General features: G+C 38.1%; 1 protein-coding gene across 3 annotated transcripts in view; it reads left to right on the top strand.

The window, feature by feature from the left end:
* The first annotated feature begins 1638 nt into the window (after positions 1-1638).
* ckap5 (cytoskeleton associated protein 5) overlaps positions 1639-23499 on the top strand; it is a 42277-nt gene continuing 20416 nt past the window's right edge. For all 3 annotated transcript variants that reach the window (XM_053505575.1, XM_053505577.1, XM_053505576.1), the window contains exons 1-21: positions 1639-1750; positions 9930-10023; positions 10926-11119; positions 13902-14108; positions 14208-14379; positions 16114-16246; positions 16421-16524; positions 16637-16750; positions 16848-16952; positions 17154-17243; positions 18630-18794; positions 19866-19994; positions 20095-20256; positions 20598-20696; positions 20882-20992; positions 21125-21217; positions 21357-21542; positions 21810-21904; positions 22002-22059; positions 23056-23181; positions 23296-23435. In XM_053505575.1, the coding sequence (XP_053361550.1) occupies positions 9967-10023; positions 10926-11119; positions 13902-14108; positions 14208-14379; positions 16114-16246; positions 16421-16524; positions 16637-16750; positions 16848-16952; positions 17154-17243; positions 18630-18794; positions 19866-19994; positions 20095-20256; positions 20598-20696; positions 20882-20992; positions 21125-21217; positions 21357-21542; positions 21810-21904; positions 22002-22059; positions 23056-23181; positions 23296-23435 (2540 nt within the window). In that variant the 5' untranslated portion in view covers positions 1639-1750; positions 9930-9966. The remainder of the gene's footprint in view (positions 1751-9929; positions 10024-10925; positions 11120-13901; positions 14109-14207; positions 14380-16113; positions 16247-16420; positions 16525-16636; positions 16751-16847; positions 16953-17153; positions 17244-18629; positions 18795-19865; positions 19995-20094; positions 20257-20597; positions 20697-20881; positions 20993-21124; positions 21218-21356; positions 21543-21809; positions 21905-22001; positions 22060-23055; positions 23182-23295; positions 23436-23499) is intronic.

The raw sequence follows: 23499 nt of genomic DNA, 5'->3' as shown, positions 1-23499 counted from the left end.
CATCTGGCGCCTCTGGAGGCCATGTGAGTACAGTGAACTCAAAAAGTCAACAAAAAAAGTAAAAAAAAAAAAAAAAACTTAACAAGATTTTGGTTGTTGGTCAGCAAACATACTCAGGTAGGTTGTGGCATTTCAATGATGCTTAGTTGGTACTAAGGGGGAATATGCTTCACAAAGTGTATGAAGAAAATCCCCCCCTTACCATCACATCACCCCCAGCCTAAACTGTTGATACAGGCAATGTTTTTCCGATCTTCTATTGTGCCATTTTGGTGAGCCCATGTGAATTGTACCCTTTGGCCAGCCCTTGTGCTGTGGCTCGATGGCATAGTGTTTAGCATTGTCGCCTTGCACCTCCAGGAACCAGGTTTAAGTCCCACCATGGGGTCTGTGTGCATGGAGTTTGCATGTTCTTCCCATGCTTGGTGGGTTGCCTCCAGGTAATCTGGTTTCCTTTCACAGTCCAAAGACAAGCGGTGTGTGAATGTCCTACCATGGTCATGAAAATGGCAAAATGACAATGGTCACCAATGGCCTCGATGGTCCATAGTTAGACTACAGAGGTTCCTGGATGGATGGATGGATGGATGGATGGATATACATCGATCAGCCATAACATTATGACCACCCGCTTAATATTGAGAAGGTCCCCCATTTTCCCACCAAAACAGTAATGTGTGTTCTGACACCTTTCTAAGAAAATCAGCATCCACTTTTTCAGCAATTAGAGATACAGCAGCTCTTATATTGGATCAGACTCCAAGGCTTTGCTTTCCATGTGCATCAATGACCCTGTCACGGCTTCCTTGGAGCTTCCGGCCTTGCTTCCTTGGAGCACTTATGGTATGTCCTGACCACTGCAGCCTGGGATCATCCAACAAGAGCTGTAGTTTTGCAGTTGCTCTGACCCCGTTGTCTAGCCCTTCTCATAGTAGCTACATTTTTTATATCTTATTACAATGGCGGCTGGAAGTGGGTGGGATATATATATAAGCAAGTGAATCTTTTTTCCTTAACTTAATGTGTTGTAAGCAGAAAATTTTTTAATAATGTTATGGCTGGTCAATATATATATATATAATTTTTTCATATTGACTATATTGATAAACAGTAAATACTTACTTATTTACTTACTTACTTATATAATATATACTTCTATTATATATATATATATATATAAATATAAATATAATAGAAGTATATATTAAATATATATATATATATATATATATATATATAAAAAATAGAAGTATATATTATATAAGTAAATAAGTAGGTATATATTGTGTATCAATATCAATATAGTCAATATGATGTGTAATTATAGAATTACAAAAGGTACAAAGAGAGAACAATGGTTCTTGATGACGAACAATGACACACTGAACCTGTTCAGGTTTGTTTTCAGTCTCACTAAGGGCGGCTCCCTGACTACACAGCCATTCATTTCCCCTCATTTCATTTAAAATGTGTTTAAATATCACCGTGTTCTTACAAATACCGATGATATTAATCTAACCGTTTTGTTTTGGCTCATAATATTTAGGAACGGAAGAGTGAAAGTGTAATGTGAGGAAAGTTAGTGCGGACTGAGGAGGAAGCTGGGAGGCTGAGGCAGCGGCAGCGGCGGACCCTCCCTCTCACTCTCCGCCCAGGGAGGCGTTTCAAAGCCCGGCAGAGAAATGAGAGCACATCTCGGCTCTGGCTGAACCTCTGCGCCCCGTCTTCTTGTCCTCCTGTCCTCAAGCAGGTAACCTTTGGCTTAAACTTTTCAATATCCGGATTGAACATTTTTAAATGTCTTGTAGACGAAATAGCGTTTCTAATTGCTGTATTTGCTGCGTTTTCATGGCCTGGTCTCTGTCTCTGTGTGTGTGTGTGTGTGTGTGATATCTGTCAAACAATAAGTGTGTCCTGTTTAAGATTTATATTTATGACTTCCCTCTGAAATCCAGCATGCTAGTTCACTCTTATCCCCCTAAACATTTGTTCCTGACACTAAAACTGTTCATCTGGGTTAAATTTGTGGCGTTGCTAGGAGGATGCTATGTTGTGTTATGCTAAGCTAAACTACGCTAAGCTATGCTAAACTAGGCTAAGCTATGCTATGCGAAGCCTGCATTGTAGTGTATACTGCGTTATGCTAGCTAGCTACATCTTGAACTCTCATGTTAGCACGTTTTAGTCCCTAGTTTTATTTGGTCGTGTACGTTAAAACATTATTTACCCCATTTCTTGTTTTATGAGGGAGTATTTATGACATTTTTAGTTTTAGAAATATGTCTCACAAAATGTGCCAGCTGAATTGGTCGAAGCTAATATTAGAGCCAGAATGTTAATGTAGAACTCATTTTAGTTAACGTTAGCTTACTAAAAATCAATAAAATATAATAAAAAAAATATGCTGAGTAATATCTCAATAATGTCAATAACGTCTTGTTAAATATATCTTTTTAAACAGTTTATTATTTAAACCTAACGGGGTTGTGTGTGTGTGTGTGTGTGTGTGTAGAAGGGTGTAATAATAATTTCCAGTTAGTGTGTGCTACTTTTAGCATTAAATAGCACAGTATTACGTTTTAATTAACTAGTATATAGTTTTATATAGCTATGTGTTTTAGGTTTTTACCTAATTTTTAAGTGTGTTTAATGTTTATTTTAGTAACGTGGCTATTAACTAGTCCTAATTTTAGTGTATTATTTGTTTATTTATCTGGATACATGTCTAAATGTACTAGCTTAGCCTTTAAAACTAACTAACTATATATATATATATATATATATATATATATATATATATATATATATATAGTTATATATATATATATAGTGTGTGTGTGTGTGTGTGTGTGTGTGTGTGCGTGTTCAAGTAATAAAAACTAACTCGCTGATGTAACTCATAACTGTACCTTAATATTTCCACTTAGCAATGTTAAAAATGATTTGCTATTAGAGATAAGGGGGAAAATGTATTTGAGTATCGCTAGACTTACTGCAAAATAAAAAATAAATAAAATAGTCTTGTATGTGCTTGCATTTATGGTTGCAAAATGTTGTGGTCCCTCTATAATCCTACAAGTAGCGTGCTTTGAACTATTCACAAATTGGCCAGTGGCAAAGTATCATGTTTAGTAGGGTTTTTTGATTAATAAGAAAATCAAGAACATCGAATCAAGGTAAAATAGAGGCATTGGTGGCTCAGTGGTAGGTTTCATGAAATGCCCGGTTTTAATTTCCTCCCAATGCCCAAAGCCATGTCACTGGATGTAGTGCCGATCCCAAGTCCAAATAAAATGGAAGGGTTGTGTCAGCATACAGTTATTATTATTATTTTTTTTTTTTGGAGTCAGTCTGGCGATACATAAATTACTGCACAAAAAAAATCATGATGCCTTTGTGTGCGGATTGGATGGTCCGCTATGGACGACTCTTTGACGGGAGTAGCCGCAAGACTGCCATCAACAAGGATATTTAAAAAAAGTCATTATGCACAACACCAGTCGAATTGGTATCGTGGTAATACCGTATCTAGGTATCATAATAATATAGTATCGACTGGTGTCCCTTGAGAGTCCCATTCCTGCTTGTTATAGTATAGTTCTTTTGTGTTTTCTCAGCCCGGCCGTGTTGAAATGTTTTGTTTAAGATTAAAATGTAGCACCAAATAGCACCGTTACTACACTAGCAATGGGGCGTGATCGAGCATTATTAGCTGAGCAAATTGAGCAGGCTTTGTGTTTGTAATTTTGCAGAGGACAAAACGTGCATCGTACTTTCAAGAATGTTTGTTTGAGTTGGCTCATTTGTTTGAGTTAGCTCATCAGCACAAGCTCAGATTGTGAAGCTTGCTGCTGTAAGAGAAACATTGTATTTTTTTTATTTTTATCATAGGTCTATTGATGGTGGATCTTTATCCTACAGTGGTGGCCAAAAGTATTAGGACTATATATTATAGTTCCCCCGTGCGCAAAATGGTCACTAATTAGGTATAATCTATCACGCTGAAGAGTTGTGCTAATTAACAAAAAAAAAAAAACTAGTGAAAAAAATCATCTTTGGCGATGGAATTCAGTTCCTGGACCCATGGGCCTAGGTCATTTCCAGACCTAAACTCTAGGTCTGGAAATGATCCAGGTACGTGATCTTCAGGAGGAAGTCAAGCTGGCATAAATTGAGCACGTGATACCAGTACTGCAGGCATCTTTTTGTCTGTGTGTCCAGACAGATTTAGCAGGTTTTGAAGAATAAATGACTTTTATACTTAATACTGTATTTTGTATATCGGGACTATTTAAACTTAATATTCAAATCTGATTTATATTTACGGTCAAAGGTCTGGAAACAATCGGTGATGTGTAAATTATTTTATTGAACATGCTTCTAACTTATAAGCAATGTACATTTGTGTTTAAGACATACTGAGACAAAATACATTCAAACCTAGTGGAAAACAATGCAACTGAAAATAAAAAAAAAAATGCATTCAAGTTTCAAAGATACAAATGCGTTCCAGTTTGGTGCACAAAAAAAGGCACCCTGCAAATTGTTGCTTGTAAATAGCTTTAAAATGGTGTTTCAGAAGGAAAAAAGAAACTTTAGTAAGGCCCCTGCATATGAACATTTGAGTTATGAATTGTTCATATGAATGAACATTCGAACATGCATTCGCCCAGGTTAAGTCACGGAAGGTTTAATCGCATGTCTACTGTATGTTGTCACATGCATGCAGCCTGCATCCCAGGATGTCTGGGAGCAAGTGTAAAAGCAGCGGTGATGACGCTGGTATTGCTAAGAAGCACCAAGCAATAACGATGGAGACAAAGGTGAAAATAATGAATGAGAATGGAGCAAGGTGAAATGATGGCAGACTTTTTGGCTCGTTCTTTTAACATGACTCATTGGCACGATTCGTTCAACCATCAGCACAGTTCTAAAGAACAAGCACAAGATGACGGAACATGTCGGTTTTATACTGTGTATAGCCAGTTGTCTTAGTATCCTAGTACATAAACAATGTTTGTTGCTCTCGCAACAAACTCATTCGTATGTAGAGACTTGCTGTACAAAAGAAAAATCTTCATTGATCGCTTTTCATGCACTTATTTTAAATGGACATTCCCTTTATAAACCGATTAAACAAACTGACCTCATAGGACAACACAGCAGTAATATCTAAATGATTCTAAAGTAGAAGTTACATGTTTTTATAAGTAATTATAAAACAAAAATGCATGGAAATCAAGTCTGAAGTATGAAATAAGCTAACACGCAAATCAGAGAAAGATAGTCACGTGGCTGTCTCCATCTTCCCAAAGCGTGCCTCTAAAATAATTATTCTAACCAGCAGTGCACAAATATTAAGATCTGAGAAAGTATCATAAATTTAATTTTTATTTTTTTATTTTTTTGCAAGCCAACATTCTCTTCTATTGTTTTATGTAATTTATAAAAACTTCAATCAATAAAATAGTCTATGCAATGAAATTTTCCATTCCTTAATTACCTATCAAGCCTTTCTCACACACGCTGAAATGCTTATTTAAAATGCAACTGTCCTTGCTTGAAGTCTCGCGTATAACATTCAGCACATGAAACAAGGATGCGTCAATGAAAAACAAATCAAAACCTTGTACCGAACGTTTTTTTAAATAAACATGCACATCAAATCAAATTCAAATTTGACACAGTACGATATATAGTGAAATGCTTACACGACCGCCTGTGACCTTAAATTAAAGAACCAATTGACAAGAAATAAGAAAAAAATAAAAAGTTAGACCAACATATAAAAGTTTTCTAAAATATACAAGAAATATAAAACTTTTCTGTATAAGACAAAATAAATTTAGATGCAAATGAGCATTGTGAGTGCAGGTGTGCAATATGTGTCAGACACTTTGTATTTGGCAAACCAATCATGGCTACTCATGGGTAGGCAGCAAAGGGCAGGCATTTCTTTAGAAATATCAGAATTTCTGCATTTTTACGAGACTGTCTATTTTACTTATCCAGAATGTGTGCAGCCAAGCTGAATAGTCACTCATTGTCAGCTCGCGTGCACAGAGCGGTGAGATAAACCTGGGCTGCCTCGGCCAGAGCTGGGAACCGCTCTTTATTTCTGTTATTTTTGTAAAAAATGGTTTTAGCCTTTTTTACTCTCTTTAGAGTAAGGTTAAAGCTTTTTGAGAAGGTAAGTGAGGGGCTACTTACAAGATTTAGCTGCTGCCTTTAAGAATAACTTTTTATACTCAAAATATTTACACTGCATTGCTCTTAAGTGATGAATAAGGTTTTTTTGTTTTGGTCAGATGTTCCCCCATGTGGTTTTGCTTTAGAAAAACTTTGCATATTGCATTTGACTTGGTGATATTTTCACACGGGTGATGACATGTCGATGCAGCTATCGACTCGCATGTTTCTCATCACAATATCATCGGTTTCAGTGACACTTTCTCAGATCTTAATATTTGTGCACTGCTGGTTAGAATAATTGTTTTAGAAGCACGCTTTGGGAAGATGGAGACAGCCACGTGACTATCTTTCTGAGAGACAACTGATGTGTAAAAATGAAGTTACAATCTGACAAATGCTGTATATTAGAGCACCTCTGTACTAAACTATGTGACGTATCATGGCTTGGTGGCAACCTGCTTTAAGACCGTTCTTATGCTATGATTCGACAAATTTGTCGTTTTACATAATGTACCTACCAAAAAATATATATTAATACCCATTCAGTAGATTAGGCGAGTATCATGCTGATATACAATATTTGTTTGAGGCACTCCAAACCCCCCAACTTTTTAATCTTACAAATTTTTACTGGCCTGAAATTGAGAAATACCATGCAGAAAATAAAAACCATCTTCCACAAATACTCTTCTTGTGTGACAACACACTCTGGCTACATGAGCTCAGGTACCTCTGCAGTGGGGTAGTGTTTCTGTGATTGACGGGCAAGAGAGAGTATTTTATCCCTCATACGAACAACTTACCTGATTTACGAGCGTTCAAGTTGCGAGCTTTCGGAGAACAGATCGAGGAAGTGGCTCACGTGCATTGTGCAAAAAATAGGTACTGCAGTGCAGCAGATACAATTATATGCTATATTTTCATTGTGTAAGTGAACGTATAAAATGTCTAAAGTCCGGTATATTGTGTGTATATATGTGTGTGTCCGTGTGGGGGTGCAGGAGAAATTAGTCGACCTAACCTGTTTCAATAAATCGGTCTGACGCCATGGCTGTCCTCTAAAGCTGACCTGATGGCGGAAAATCTGAAGAGACCGGACTCGCAGTCCGAAGCAGCAGTGAGACAAAGTGGTGCCCGTAGCATGTAGCATTGTCCTCCCTCCAACAGGTTATCGGGCTCCCTTTAAACAAGGTCATTTTACTTAAGTTCGTCACAAGGATGATCGCCGCGTCGTCGCAATTTGGAGGCACAGTCTTATAAGGCTATAATGCGGAACCAAAACACTAAGCTGGCTTAAAAAAAAATATATATATGGTTTACATTGTACATTTGTGTCAAAAATGTAAAAGACTCCCTTTCTCCTACTTACAAATGAATTCGACTTAAGAACGTGCCCCCGGATCGGAACTTGCTGTATTTGGAAAACGTTTGTTTCCTCCGCTCCTGGCCATGGATGGCATTGGCACTCTTGATTTTAACCTTGGGTATAGTTGGACAATGGGCTGATAACTTTATTGAGTTTGTCCCCAAATGAGATTTTTATTTATAAATCTGTCAACAGGGTGCGTTGTTAATGCTGGATTATCCAGTTCATCAGTATGTTCAGGAGAGGCCATAATCCATTATGATTCTGCAAATCCCAATAGAGAATCGAGAGCCTTTGTTTCCGGCATGCTTTTGGTCATACTGCCTGTATCAGTTGTTTCTGAATAGGTCTAGGAAGCTTGATTACATTAACATCACAAAATGCCTTTCTGAGTGTATGGTTATCTTCAAGTGTCAGCTCTTTTCACACTCTGCTGTTACTCACTACAGCATCTCATTCTCTACAAATCTCCCAACATCCAGTTTTCAATGCCCCACTTCTGAACTCTGATTGGAGAAGTAAATATTTCGGTTTGTACCAAATCAAGTGGCCGTGATTAGTTCTGTAATGAAGTGTTGTTGTTTTTTTTCCATAGGCATGATGGGAACCGTTGTAGAGTTAGTGCTTTTCTGGCAGGAGTTCTATTTCATGATGCGAGATGTTGTTTTATAGAAATCAATATGAAATGTGAAACTTGACATCCCTCGCATATGCATTAAGAAACATTAAGCTCGTCCCGACTCCAGCGGACTTTCATGGTGTAGAGACATTTGTAAGCATCACGTGTGAGCTTCAGACTGAATGTAATCAGAGTTTTTTTTTTTTTTTAAATGATTGATGCTGTTCTTTGGTGAGTCACACTTTGTTGCTTGAAGTAACATGTTTACTTTCTCAAGCGTCACCCTTGTGTGAGTCCTGGATAAATTAATGTGTGTGTTATGCTTAAAGGTGAATATTTAGCCTATATTCTACTATACTATACTATTCCGCCTTTTGTCCATCTTTTTTTGTCAACACTGTGTCTTTTAACGCTAAGGGCGCACTTCACTTTTGTTTTCCGATAATAGCTGTGTTATCAGGATGTTCGATTTAAATCTCTGATCCTTTAAAATTGCAAAGTTTAAAGGAAAAGTTAAGGCAAAAATTTAACTATAAATATTTTTCATGCTACGAATGGTGTCAGTTGGCTCAGACATGGTTGTTTGTCTTTTTTTTTTTTTAAAACAAAGTTGTTTAACAAAGTCATAAAAAAAGCTTAAAGCATTGTGGGGGGGAAGTGATCCTGGTTTCCAGATTGCCACTGCAGAACTGTGGTTCAGTCCATTTGTATAGATGACGCATAATGGTGTGCCAAGCAGTGTCAAAAGCCAGATATGGAAGTCCTTACAGTTTTCTTTAAGCCGATATTATAAACGTTTTGACAAGGCAGGCTTTTTTTTATTATTTGGTATTATACAGCACTTTAAAATTTATTCATTTTTTTTCCCCAAAGAGCCACACCTTCTTGTATTTTTTATGTAGTTTTGAGGAACAGTTTTCCAGGCCTCCTGAAGGACTTTTTTTTGTTGTTGTTTTTTGGTGACCTATGAATCATTCAAGCATAAACAAACAACTGATTTACGGTATGAACCAGTGAGAAACAGGTGCAGATGATGACAGATGGATCAGGCTGGTGATTATTATATTGATGATGCTAAATGCCGAGTGGTTGGAACAGACGAGAGGGGAAACAAAGTTGCTGCTGAAGTCGTTAAATAAACAACTAATTTTTGCAGCCTTTCGCAGTCAAACTTTTGCTTTCATTTCTATAATATAATCTGAATTATTGATTTTTATTAAATTTAATATAAAGTAATCAGGCATGGCTCAAGACTTTTTTTTTTTTTTGCACAGTATTTGAGTTAATATGTAAAGTCCAGTCAGAACTAGCTAATGAAATCAAAACTTGTATAATCAGTTAGGATAAGCGTGGGTAATTGTTTGTGTTAGAGTTTTAATTCCATGAAAAGATCATGCCTTTCTCAGCAACGCCTTTGGAAGCGATACGTGCGTAAAGTAGTTGTGCATAGTTCCATGCTCCGGTTAGCGTTTGAGGTTTACTCTTGTCCATTGTGGTTACTCGTATTACTGTTATTGTTATTACTCTGTATTTTTGTTCTCGTTGTAATGCATGTGGCACTTGAGCCAAGCCTTGTTTAGTTTTGGCTTACTTTTATTCCCAGGACATGTTCTACTCGTTTTGAGTTCATCGGTTTTGCAGAACTCCTCATGACTGAATGAGCAAATAAATGAGCATAATAATGGTTCATTTATTACTGTATAGAATGACATCCAAACAAACCAGCATCATGTTTCTGTTGCTTTTTTTCAGTTGAGTAGATAAGGCAAAAAACGGAGCAGCCATCACCATGGGGGACGACAGCGAGTGGATGAAGCTGCCCATCGACCAGAAGTGCGAACACAAGGTAATCTTTCTTGTCTCTTTTTCTCTCTCTCTCTCTTGTGCTAAAATCATCCGAGACGTGTTACCCCAAGCTGCGTCTACATCATCAGTTTACACTGTTGGTGTTACTCAAATGTTCGCACCTCAGGGATGCACGAGGCAGTCTTGCACACAGTGTCTTTCCACAGTTTCCAACACCATGTGTCTATTTACACAAGTTTGAAGCAAGCATTATTGTTGTAATAGAACAGATGTTGTCATGGCGTCAAAGTCTGTTGGCTCGTGGCACCTTCAGTTCAAATAGATTCTAGATTTCTGGCATAAAGTGACCAGGTTATTCGATAACCAAGTTCACAGCACTGTTGCCTTGCACCTCCAGGGTCCAGGTTTAATTCCCGCCTTAGGGTCTGTGTTTGTGGCGTTTGCGTGTTCTTTCCTCATGCTTGATGGGTTTCCTCCGGGTACTCCGTTTTACCTATGATTGTATTTAACTACTTGGTTTGTTTTAGAACAGAATTGTGAGACTGAGGGTTTGTGTATCAGTTTTTCCAGTGTATTTCCATTGCAGCAACAACTTTTTTCTAAATTGAAACATAATAAAAACAAAAGTGTATGGCACGAACTCCAGAATTGTTCAGGCAGCAAGTTTTTTTATAAATGTAGTTTCTTTTTCTCTCTTAGCAAATAAACTGTTCAGTAATGTTGATAGAAGCTCTGTTTAAAATAGAGACTATTTTGAGAGTGTAGATCTAAATTGCTTTGTGTTTCATCTCTTTCATAGATGTTCTTTTCTTCAATACATTTCTTTTAATTTTGTGAATCTGCTTTGAGACAATAGCCATTGTTAAAAGCCCTATATAAATTGAATTGAATGTCTTCAAGTCATGTCTCTAATAATAATAATGATAAAACATTTCTGTCAAGGTATGGAAAGCAAGACTGAATGGATATGAAGAAGCACTGAAGCTTTTCCAGAGGATCACAGATGAGAAAAGTCCTGAATGGGGGAAATACCTGGGACTGATCAAAAAGTTCGTAACGGAGTCCAACGCCGTGGCGCAGCTGAAAGGCTTGGAAGCAGCACTTGTCTTTATCGAGAATGCCCATGTGGCTGGCAAGTAAGTGATTTCATATAGTGCATGTTGTGATGAATTCATTGTGAGTTATTTGCACATGGGGTGATTTTAGTGTACACAAACCTGGGTGTGTGGCATCTGAATGATCACTGAACTATTTACCCAGTGCACATGTGGGGGGGTTTGGGTATAAGCTTTAACGTATTAGGCCTTCTCCAAGACTCATTAAGCCAGCTGTCAGGCAGGACCTTTCTGTTCTATTGCATCACACATTAAGAAAGCACTATCCACCCTCTTCTGCATACATGAGCTCACACCCCCATGATTGGCTAGTTCTGCTGTGAAGGAATGAGAATGCCCCAACTTGAGGCACAAAACCTGAGCAACAGTTAATACATCTGTGTGAATAATTCCATTTTGGATTTCTTTTAAAAGGTTGATTAATTAAATGGAACAATTTGTCGGTTTTCACACTTGTTAAATAATTTGTCATTTTAAAAACGTCAAACCCTTTTTGAAATGCATGCTATACAGTGTAACCTTGGAGTATGAGCATAATTCGTTTCGGAAACGGGCTCGTATTTCAAAACACTTGTAATTCAAAGCCAATTTCTCAAAAAGAAATAATGGAAACTCTAATTATTAGTTCCATAGCCCTAAAAAATTAATACATAAAAATAATTAATAGAAAATATAAAAATAAACCAAATTAACCTGCACTTAAAAAAAAAAAAGGAAAAATAAATCCTTGTGGAAAACCTTTACAGAAGAGTTGCTGTTATAGATGCAAAGGGGTCAGGGCCAACATCATAATAAACCCTATGGATTAAGAATTGGATGTTATTGATGATTAAGTAAATAAATATAAACGCATATCTAGTCTGTGATGTCCATTTTTGCACTCAGATAAATACCTTTTGTTTTGAGCCACACCACCCCGCCCTCGGCTGAGCGTAAACCTTTTTACAGAAGGTCTAACCTTGTACAGCCTGAGAAACAGCCTTCTTAGCCATAGTGTGTATGGAAGAGTTCAGGAAAGACGAATGACTTAACTCTAGAATTTGTGTGCGGTTTATATTTGCATATGGTTTACTTATGATGTACTTATTTTCCGTACGTCGCCATAATAGATGTTTTAGGTTTAAACATAGACCATAGTGATTGTTCTGGCACATGGTTTCCCAGAGGCAGACGTGCTTGTTGAGCAAAACTGTCTGTTTATCCCAAAATAGCCACACTGGCCTGAACCCGACACTGATTGTTTCTATATCTGACAGCATTTTCTACCACAGGGGTTATGGGCTTCTAGTAGTTTGTTTGTTTAAGATCACAAAGAGGCTTGGGATTAAAGATATCTAGTAATTAAAGATATTTAAGGTAATTAGTATATGAAACTGGTTTCACTAATAATATAAAAAAATATATATGGAGAGATATGAAACATCTGGAACAGTAATTAAGTTTTTTTTTCATTAAGACATGCAAGGCTTCAGAAGGACTTTGCAGAGTTTCTGATCCAACTTTCCATTCAGAACACATCATTTAGTTTCAAATTGGAAAGCAGTTGTACTGGGGCAAAACTGAAATCCCATTTTCAGACAGTATCGCTTTTCATTTGTGATATTGCGTTTCTCTTACACCACTTGAAGTCTTCAGTGGAAACACAATCAGCGAATGACTTCAGGTCAGAAAAACAGAATTCTGCATTTTATTTACATTTATTTTGAATTTGATTTGAATTTGATTAGGTGTGTGTGTGTGTGTGTTCATGCGCGTTTAGTGGGTTTTCTCTGGCTACTCCGGTTTTCTTGAAAGACATTCAAAGTAGTCTAATTGGTGTTCCCAAAATTGCCCATTGTGTGTAAGTAGTGTATGCATTACTGTCCTGCAGTGGATTGGCACCCTGTTCAGGGTGTACCCTCCCTCGTGCCCAAAGTCACCCGGGATATGCTCCAGGCTTCTTGCGATGCTAAACAGGATAAGCGCTATAGAGAATAAATAAATTAATAAATGATTTTATTCTTTTTAAACAACAGTTTAATGTCCCAAAATGTTTTTAAAACATTTAATGTGTTTATTGATATGTATCACTTCTATAGTAACTGATAATTTAGTCTGCACCTAATCTATTAAAGACTGTAATGTTTAAATGAATGTATACAGGAAGTCCCTGACTTATAAACATTCGAGTTAGAAATTTCCACAGATACGGATGGACCGTGGTTTTACAAACATTCGGAATAGCCTTTGTGTATTGTACAAAAAGTAGACACTGCAGTGCACCAGATGCCAATATTTTAAGTGTGTAAGTGACGTATAAAATGTCTAAATGTCCGGTATAGTGTATGTGTGCTCCCGGACTCTTTGTTGGACTTGAAAACAAATCTGACCTACGAATGTGCTTCCGAACAGAATTTGTTCGTAAGTCAGAGACTGCCTTTAATCAATAATATGGCTAAGCTGTATCAATGGAGTAGTTTGTTTGAACATTTTTTTTTTTGTAAAATGAGTCTGTAACATTCATAGGTAAAGCAGTAACATCAGGCTTTCCACCTCAGGACCAAAGACATCTGATTTTTCTTTTACTTAGAAAGCTGCAGATGTTTGTCTTAATTTCAAGTGTGAGAAATAACTTTGGTTTGTGAGGAAATGAGTTTATTGCTGTATTAATGTAAGAATTGTTTACACATCAGATATAGTTGCAGTTGAATAGACATGACGCGTCACAGTTTATTTCCTGTAAAATTGTAATAAATGAGTAGAATAGGGTGGTACAACTCAAATGAATCCTTTATAACTATTGAATGTCAATCTTGTGTTTCAGGACAACAGGGGAAGTGGTGTCGGGTGTAGTAAGTAAAGTTTTCAACCAGCCCAAAGCCAGAGCAAAAGAGCTGGGGATGGATATCTGCCTTATGTACGTAGAGATCGAGAAAGCTGAAATTGTTCAGGATGAGCTCATCAAAGGACTGGATAACAAGAACCCTAAGATTATCGTGGCCTGCATCGAAACTCTCCGAAAGGCTTTAAGGTGAGCTGGACTGCTCTGTCACTTAAAAAAAAAAAAAAAAAAAAACTAGTCAAAATCTTCTGCAGGTGAATCAAGGTTTATTTGCGTGTGTATTCACAGTGAATTTGGTTCCAAAATCATAACCCTGAAGCCCGTAGTCAAAGTGTTGCCCAAGCTGTTTGAGTCTCGAGAGAAGGCGGTGCGTGACGAGGCCAAAATGCTAGCAGTAGAGATTTACAAATGGATCCGGGATGCTTTGCGAACACCGCTGCAGAACATCAACTCTGTACAGGTGAGATCTGAGATAAGAGCCTACCTGTTTTCCACTGAAATCACAGTCTAGGTCCATAACTTTGGTATCAAGCATGAAACAAATCATATAAAGAATCGTCACGGTAATTCCACCAAATGTCATTAGACTTAAGAAGTCTTAGAGATGCTCCCACACTTTTATTCTTATAAAGACATCAAGATTAAGTTTGTATGTAAATAAAAATACACCCTTAACTACCAAACCCAGCTTGAACACTTGGCTTGTTAAACAAGTGTTGTGTGGCTTGCATTTGCAAAATGGAATACGATGACCTGTTGTGTACTATACAGGAAAAGCTTGTGGACACCTGACCACCACACCCATGTGCTTGTTGAACATTCTGTTTAAGATTGTTGCGTTATAAAGAGCTCTACTCCATTGTACACTCGATTTTGGAGGGTGGCTGTAAGAATTGGTTTATTCTAAGTGTTTGTGAGACACTGAGGTTGGGTCAGGACTCTGTCCAGAACACTTGAGTTCTTCCACACCAACTTCAATATTTCAAGAATTTTGTTAATCTCGATGAGATTACGTTTGTCTGGTTGCTGCCGTTTACTTTTCAGGAAAAGAAAGGGACAGACAGACTGACGCAAAAGACAAATCACTTACTTACTTTCTTAACTTTCTTTGTCTTTTCCTTTTTATGATTCCTGGAGGACATTTCAAACATCCAGTTGCAAGGATAGTAACACAATAGCATGTAGTTGAGAATACAGTCATAAAATTTACACATGTAAAGAAAGAAATAAATATGTGCAAATATAGGCGACAAAATGGTGCAATTTGAGCTGTGCAACCACGTGACAGCAGTGCAAAAGTGAGTGGTGCAAGTTTTGTTTTGTTTTTTGGGGGGGCGGGGTTCTCTCTCTTGTTTCTTTTTACTTTTCCTTTCTTCAGCTTTTTTTTTTTTTTCTTTTTTAAGTGAAGTGAATGTAAATAGTGGATTGACATTGGGTATAATACATTTCTAGTCTAACATCAATATTGTGTGGTTGTTGTACAATATGAACAGTATTGCATGTTAATGTTGGCGATAAATTAAAATATAGTAGCAACATAGTGAGGGGAAAAAAGATATAAAAAAGACTAATTCAATCTGGGTGTCTTGATGAGAATAAAAGTATGGGAGCATCTCTAAGACTTCTTGTCCAGATGTTATGCAAAGGTGTGATATACTCTCATACTTTTGCCATTATGACTTTCACATGTTCAGTGTTCATCTTTTAAATGTTTTTAATAATGCCTAAATGCTGCCGCTTCAAGTAGTTTGATTACAAATATGTATTTATGTTTTATTAAGTATTAGTTGTGCCCAGAACTTCGTTCTCATGGAATTTAATTGCACACTCATAAGCGTGTATTAAAAAAAAAAAAGCTAGCGAAGAGTCTGCTTGGTTACTGATACGCTGCCAAAATCAGCTCATAGTCAGAGGTCTGACCTCCTTTTTTTTGTGTGTCTAGTAGATTTAATTTTGTTTCTGCCAAGTGCCTTATACTTTTAATAACTATTTTAAGCCATGTTGTGTCTGAATATGATGTCTCTATAACCCAGGAGAAGGGCAATGTGGTGCTTCTGGCTAGAAATCAGTTTGTAAAAGGTTTGGCCTGATATAGAAGTAATGTGTGTGTGTGTGTGTGTGTGTCTGTGTGTATATATATATATATATATATATATATATATATATATATATATATATATATATATATATACAGTTGAAAGAGTTGGAGGAGGAGTGGGTGAAGCTTCCCGCCGGTGTGCCGAAGCAGAGCCGCTTCCTGCGCTCTCAGCAGGACCTAAAGGCTAAGTTCGAGCAGCAGCAGGCGGCTGGAGGAGACGAGGCTGATGGTACTTTTGACAATTTAAGTACAATTAAATACAAATTAGTATTTATGCACTTTTATTTTTATTATAGACTAAATTTCTAATGATAATAAAATAAAAAAAAATCAAACAACATGATCGAAAAATCATCCATGCATAGCTTTCGAATGAATATTTAATACACATTTTTGTCTTCAGGTGATGATGATGGTGATGCAGATGAAGTACAAGTGGATCCATACGAGCTGCTGGAAGCTGTTGAGATCCTTTCAAAAATCCCAAAAGATTTCTATGAAAAGATTGTAAGTCCGAGATCATATTTTCTAGTACTTTAATATCTATTTTGACATCACACAATTTTTTTTATAATTATTTATTTATTTATTTATTTATTGTTCTTTTTTCCTTGTATAGGAAGCAAAGAAATGGCAGGAAAGGAAGGAGGCTTTGGAGGCACTGGAGGCCCTCACTAAAAACCCCAAGATTGAGGGCGGAGACTTTGGGGACATAGTCCGAGCTCTTAAGAAGGTGACGCTTTGTAGACGTTTATTATGGGGAAATTACAAAATTTTTCTAATTATAGCTGTTAAGAATATCATGTGTGACTTTTGTGTGTGTATTGCAGGTTATCGGAAAAGATGCCAACGTGATGCTTGTGATTTTGGCGGCCAAATGTCTGGCCGGACTGGCAGCAGGACTGCGCAAAAAGTTCGGAACGTATGCAGGCCATGTGAGTGAAGAGAAATAAACAGATCAATATTTCATCCAGTAAGCTGATGTGGATAATGAGCACATAAGGTTGTACAGTATATTTTTAAGACCTGTGTAGTCCTGTAGCTTTCTGACCTTGTAATGATTAAATGTAATATACCTTCAGGGCATAAAATATACATAGAATTACACGTAATGAATTTTTTTTCAATTTTCAAAGGTGGTGCCAACCATTTTGGAGAAGTTCAAGGAGAAGAAGCCTCAGGTGGTCCAGGCCTTGCAGGAGGCGATTGATGCGGTCTTCCTGACGGTGAGTATCCTTCTAACTGTGCAGTCTTATATTAATACGAGAAGCGTTCAAGTCACACCGCTACTTGAACCGTGATGAAATTTCTAGTGAATGAAGGCGTAAAGCCGATCGACGTTCGACAAGCCGGTAACAAGATTCTTAGCCGCAGTGAAAAACGTATGAATGGTGCAAGTGTTTGAAAGAATGACACGCGTTTAGGAATGACGATCCTGTCTAGGTCCTGCCGCAGTTGTGAACATTCAGCAAGTGAAACTCCTTGAAAGTCAACAGATAACGTCAACAACTTGCAGAAGACACCCAGCTGTCTGTGGGAACAGTACACACACAATCGCTCAACAAAAACACTTTCACATTACAGGAACTTATTGCCACATCCCTCATACATTCCTGACCTCAGTCCAAGCCACTTCCACATGTTTGAGGAGTTCCTGGGAGGCCAGCGTTTCAGACGTGAAGCAGGCAGTCTAATTATGGATCTGGCATACTGAGAGAACTTTCTGTGTAGATGGTATCCATAAGTGCATGAATATAGCACGGGATTATATAGAGAAAAAAAGGGAGATCATAAATCCCAGTTTGACTTGAACACCCCTTATGTAAACTTTTACTACTTTTATCATCTTACGTTTTATTCAAGCAGCGAATGTGTATTTGTTGATCAACCACTAATGTGAAATAAATATAATTAACTATTTCTTTTAAGTGTCTGGTTATTAAAGAGCAACGCCAAGGCAAATTTTCAGATTGTGTCATGTCTTGTGTGTGACTGAAACCCCATATAAAATACATCAAGTTTTTCTACTTTCTCCACTTTTAAATCCCTGAAATTATGACCCTTTAACATACTTGGTACTAAATTCTTAGTTTCTGCATTCTTAATTTTTGCTTCCAACTGACTGACAAGTAATACATCACATGATAGTTTAATGAGGTGGTACAGCAGGTAGCTGGGGTCCAGAGCTCTGGTTACCATCTGTTTAAGTTTGGGATGTCCTCACAACATCCAACTGTTTTCGTCTTACCTCTTCAAAACCAAGCTACTACAGTAGATGTTGCCTGCATTAAATGATCACCTGATGCTGAACTTATGAATATTAGTTTTTCCCGTGGCCCATGAGCTTACGTCCTAAGCTGTTTAATTCGTATTATAGTGATGCTTTGTTCATGCTACTGTAAATTAATTAGCGTGACTAATCCACTGAGTATGTAATAAAAACAGTTTCATACAAAAAATATTAAACAACAGTGTGGCCTGATCACAGTTACTGTTTATTATTTTCCAAGAATAGCAGGTTTCATATTCAGGACTGAGAATGAGGTGTTTTTTTTTCGGTGGAGAATGAAATTTAATGATTAATATTTTCTTTTTTCCCTCATTATGTGCAGACAACTCTACAGAACGTCAGCGAGGACGTGTTGGGGGTAATGGACAACAAGAATCCGTCAATCAAACAGCAGGCATCACTGTTCCTGGCCCGAAGCTTGCGTCACTGCACCCCTGCCACAGTGCCGAAGAGCGTCCTGAAGCCGCTCTGCTCTGCTTTAATCAAGGTATCATTCGTCACAATACACAGCACTCTCAGCACAGGTGTCAAAAGCAATTAGGTTCAAGCAGAAGTTAATCTGACACCCTTCTACTCTGATTCATAATGCAGTCAATCAGCCATTTTTAGTATCAGAGTTTCTCTGACTGCAGAGGCGCCAGAATCTACTGTACATGTGGTGTAGTCCTGGCTGAGCAGGTTTTTCACAATTACGCCTGATGTTTGGGGCAGTGGTGGCTCAAATGGTCTTGCTTACTGATTTAGAAGGTCACTGTTAAGGCTTGAGCAAGGCCCTTAACTCTTGCGCTGTATCCTAGCCGACCCTGCACTCTGACCCCAGATTCTTTACTGGGATATGTGGGGGGAAAAAGGTCACTTCCCTGTGCTGTATGGTATGTGTGACATTTAACTCGATCTTAATCTCTGTATTAGTGTCCAATTTGAGAAATCTGAGAGACACCTGAAAGCTGTACAGACGGAACAAATAAAATCAAGTACACTTAATTGAAAAATTAGGGAAAGGCAGGGAAAGGATACGGCATGCGAAAGATTTCCTCGTCGTTATATTCGCTTCAGTACCAATTAAATTCAATTATTTTTCACACGTTCCTTACAGCTTATACAGAATTTATTTTTTTTTTTTTGCAAATCACAGTAAGGAAACTGGGGCAGAGAGGGTCTGTGCAGGGTCAGTTATGATACCACCCCCTTCAGTCAAGAGCTTAACTTGTGGTAACATGGAGGTGTTGTGGCTTGAACTCGCGAACTTCCACGATCAGTAAGCAAGAGTCTTGTATTTGGTGCTTTAGACTTTAAGAGCTTAAAAAAAAAAAAAAAAAAGGAAGTTAAAAGAAAAAAAATTTAAATTAAATAAACAGTCCAATACCAAAACTTCACTCGTGTTAACATGAGACAAGAGTTAGCTAGTATGCTAGCAGTTAACTAGCTGGCTATCTATTCAAGATGGTAGGAAGATCATGTTTAAATCAGGTTTTTTTTTTTTTTTTTTTTTGCTTTAAGACTGTTTTTCGGTAAATGCAACTGTAAATAAAAATGTAAATTAATCTCTCTCTTTCAGCAAGTGAACGACTCCGCTCCAGAGGTGAGAGATGCTGCGTTTGAAGCGCTGGGCACCGCCATGAAGGTGGTGGGAGAGCGGGCGGTTAACCCCTTCCTAGCTGATCTGGATAAACTCAAACTGGACAAGGTAGCGTAGGGTTTTGTGTAGGGTAGGGTCATTATTACATCCTGACGTTGGAGTACAGATTTATAATTGTTTTTCCCCCCCTCCACGTACACACACACAGATTAAAGAATGTGCAGATAAAGTGGAGCTTGCAGGAGGAAAGAAGGGCGAAGGTGGTGGAGGAGGAGGTCAGAAGAAGGAGAAACCTGCAGCTAAAGCTCCAGTTGTGGAAGAGCCTCCTGCAAAACCTGCTGGTCCACCTAAAAAGGCTCCTGCACCCAAAGTAAGCATTAATAGACTTGAGGTTAAAGCATTAAATCAAATCATCGATGGCATGCAGGTTTCAGGTTTTAATGGAGCTGGGAAACGGTTAAGGATTTCTCATTTTTAATCCGAGCCGACGTAAGAGCAAACGTTTGTGGACAATTTTAGACATGGGCACCATGACATGTTTATTCAAATCAGCAATTAGGAGTTTAGGAGATTAATTTTTGGAAAGTTAGGGGATTTATAATTTAGATTTTATTACTTGTTGCAAGAGCTCCAGTGCTCGGCTGTGATCAATCAGTAGCAAGGAATCGCTCGTGACCATTTGGCTTTTTTTATTTTTTTTTTATTTCACAGGCTGCTGGCCCCGCGAAAAAAGGCAAACCTGCTGCAGCCGCCAGCAGCAAGTCAAAGAAAGCACCGGACACAAGAGAAGTTGCAGAAACTGAATTATCTGTAAGTCAAGTGTCCGAATGAATTAAATCAGTTGTAATAATTAAAGATTTTACTGTTTACTGTATTATAACACAAAGGTAAAAAAAAAGAAATGTTGAAAAGGAAGAAGCGGTGATTGTGTAACATGAAGCTTTTGTAATGTTAATGTTAATGCGTGTTTGTGATTTTATTTTATTTTTTCTCAGCTGGAAGTGTGTGAGGAGAAGGCTGCAGCTGTGCTCCCGGCCACCTGTATGCAGCTGCTGGACAGCGCTAATTGGAAAGAGAGGCTTGCTAGCATGGAGGAGTTTCAAAGGGTGAATGCTCACCATTTTATCTCGCTCTCTCTCTCGTATACGCCTCTCCAGCGGCTTTTTAACAGAGCCAGTGCTTAAAAGGACTCTTTTGTTAACAAAATTTAAAATGTTGTATCTGTTTGTGTGTGTTAGGCTGTTGAACAGATGGACAGGAGCGAAATGCCGTGCCAGGCTCTAGTGAGAATGCTGGCTAAGAAACCTGGCTGGAAAGAGACCAATTTTCAGGTGGGCATCGTTCATGATGCAGAAAGGGACCCTGGACTTCCGTCTTATCTTAATTTATTTACTTATTTATTTCTTTTTTACCCGATTCTTACATAAAGTTAGTCTCAGATTTGTTAATCCAAGTTTCGCACATGCTCAGGTGATGCAGATGAAGCTGCACATCGTTGGGCTCGTCGCCGGGAAAGGCTCCTTCTCGAAAACCTCGGCTCTCGTCGTGATGGACGGCCTGGTGGACAAAATCGGAGACGTGAAGTGCGGCAGCAAAGCCAAAGAGGCTCTGACTGCCATCGGAGAAGCCTGCTCGCTGCCTTGGACTGCCGAACAGGTGGGTCTAGTTTCACAGTCCCATCATAAACCATATGATAGAAAACATCTTGTTCATTTATTTTTATATCAATGCATATAGGCTTCATCGCCAACGACCGGGGTAATAATTTAAACCAAAGAGAGAGCGATGCATATTTTTCCTTAGTATACTTAAAACCTATACTTGTGGTTTGTCCTGGGTATGTGTGTGCGTCCTGTCTGGTGTTTTTTTTTTTTTTTTTTTTGGTTCTTTTAAACTGTTATGTTTTATTAACGTTTTGTACAGGTGGTCTCTTTGGCGTTTGCACAAAAGAACCCTAAAAACCAGGCTGAAACACTCAACTGGCTGTCCAACGCCATGAAGGAGTTTGGCTTTGCAGGGTGAGTCGTGTTTGTTCTCTGTCTCTGTCTCTCTGCGATGTAATCTGTTACATGTTCATGATTCATACATTGTTTGTTTACTGTTGTAATCCTGCAGAATTAACGTGAAGGGTTTCATCAACAACGTCAAAACCGCTTTGGGTGCCACCAACCCGGTGAGTGTGTGTGTGTATGTGTTTTTTAAGGTGTTTGTGTGTATGGCAACCTGATCCTTTGTTTGTTCAAATATTTGTTTGTGCGCTTCCTGCTTTCACTGTATTTGCACAAAGCCTTTAAGTGTGGATCAGGGAGTGCTTTCTGTTGAGTAAATGACGGAACGTTTTAACCGGATCTTGGAGCAGGCAGTGAGGATCATGGGTTAAGCATTAGTGCATTCAAACGAGTAATTAATGCCCATATTGGAGACACAAGGCTTCACAGATCAGCCCTGTCAGGGTTCTTCATATGAGCCAACTTAAACCGAGGAGGGTTAAATATGACAAGACCAACACCACTTCGGAATTCCAAAGTTCCACAAGCAGAATGGGAACAGTACCCAAACAACAAATTATTCGAAATAGATCCAGTGGTGGGAAAAAGATGCTTTCACCCCTTCGAATCCAGACACGACCAAGTCGTAAATATACAGGGTGCTGTGTAGGCCATGCAAATTTAACCCATGAGTATTTATTAAAGGGTGAAGAAGCTCCAAAATGTCAGCACTGTAGCACTACTCTAACCATAAAGCGTATACCAAGTTTTAATACCATAAGAAAACATTTTTACCAGAACAAGATTAAAAAACATTCTGCAAGACGAAACCAGAAAAACTTTTACAGTTCTCATCAAAAGTGCACCTAAAGAACGTAATGTAAAGTCTTGTTCTTCTGGCCATGTTATATTTATTTATTTGTATTTTTTTATTGACTTTTTCCACAAATCTCTTCTATTTATAACATAATATTATATTGGTTCGAAAAAAACGGTTTAATATGTATCTGCTATGAAATAGCCTGATAAGCCGATATGGCAATAAATCCCAATACAAACAAACAAACAAAAATGCAATATGACAACAGTATTATAGCCCTCTTTGCAAAGACATTTCAATAATGTGAAACCAATTAGTAACGGAACAGAACCATGGTCTGAATCTTTTTTTTTTATTCCAGGCCGTGAGGACGTCTGCCATCACCCTGCTTGGCGTGATGTACTTGTACATGGGGGCTCCTTTGCGCATGTTCTTCGAAGACGAAAAGCCGGCACTGCTTTCTCAAATAGACGCCGAGTTTGAGAAGGTTCGTAAACACACATTGCCGATAATTAAATCAAAGATTTTTGTTACCTATTATTGACATTTAAAATATTACTAGTATCTGTAATGTAACAGTTTGTGGCTCTGGGTTTCTCAGATGCAAGGTCAGTCTCCTCCTGCTCCCACACGAGGATCGACCAAGAAAGGAGCAGAGGACGACCAAGAGGAGGCGGATGAGGAGGACGCGGACGGGGGTGCCGCTGACATCATGGACCTGCTGCCCAGATCTGATATCAGGTCAGTTTTATTATTTAATTTTTTTCTTTTAAACGCACCATGATTCATATTTGCCGAACTTACT

Source organism: Clarias gariepinus, chromosome 10 (assembly GCF_024256425.1).
Source record: "Clarias gariepinus isolate MV-2021 ecotype Netherlands chromosome 10, CGAR_prim_01v2, whole genome shotgun sequence".
Classification (NCBI taxonomy): domain Eukaryota; kingdom Metazoa; phylum Chordata; class Actinopteri; order Siluriformes; family Clariidae; genus Clarias; species Clarias gariepinus.
Note: the sequence above shows the minus strand (reverse complement) of the source record. Positions and strands in the feature narration are given on the sequence as shown.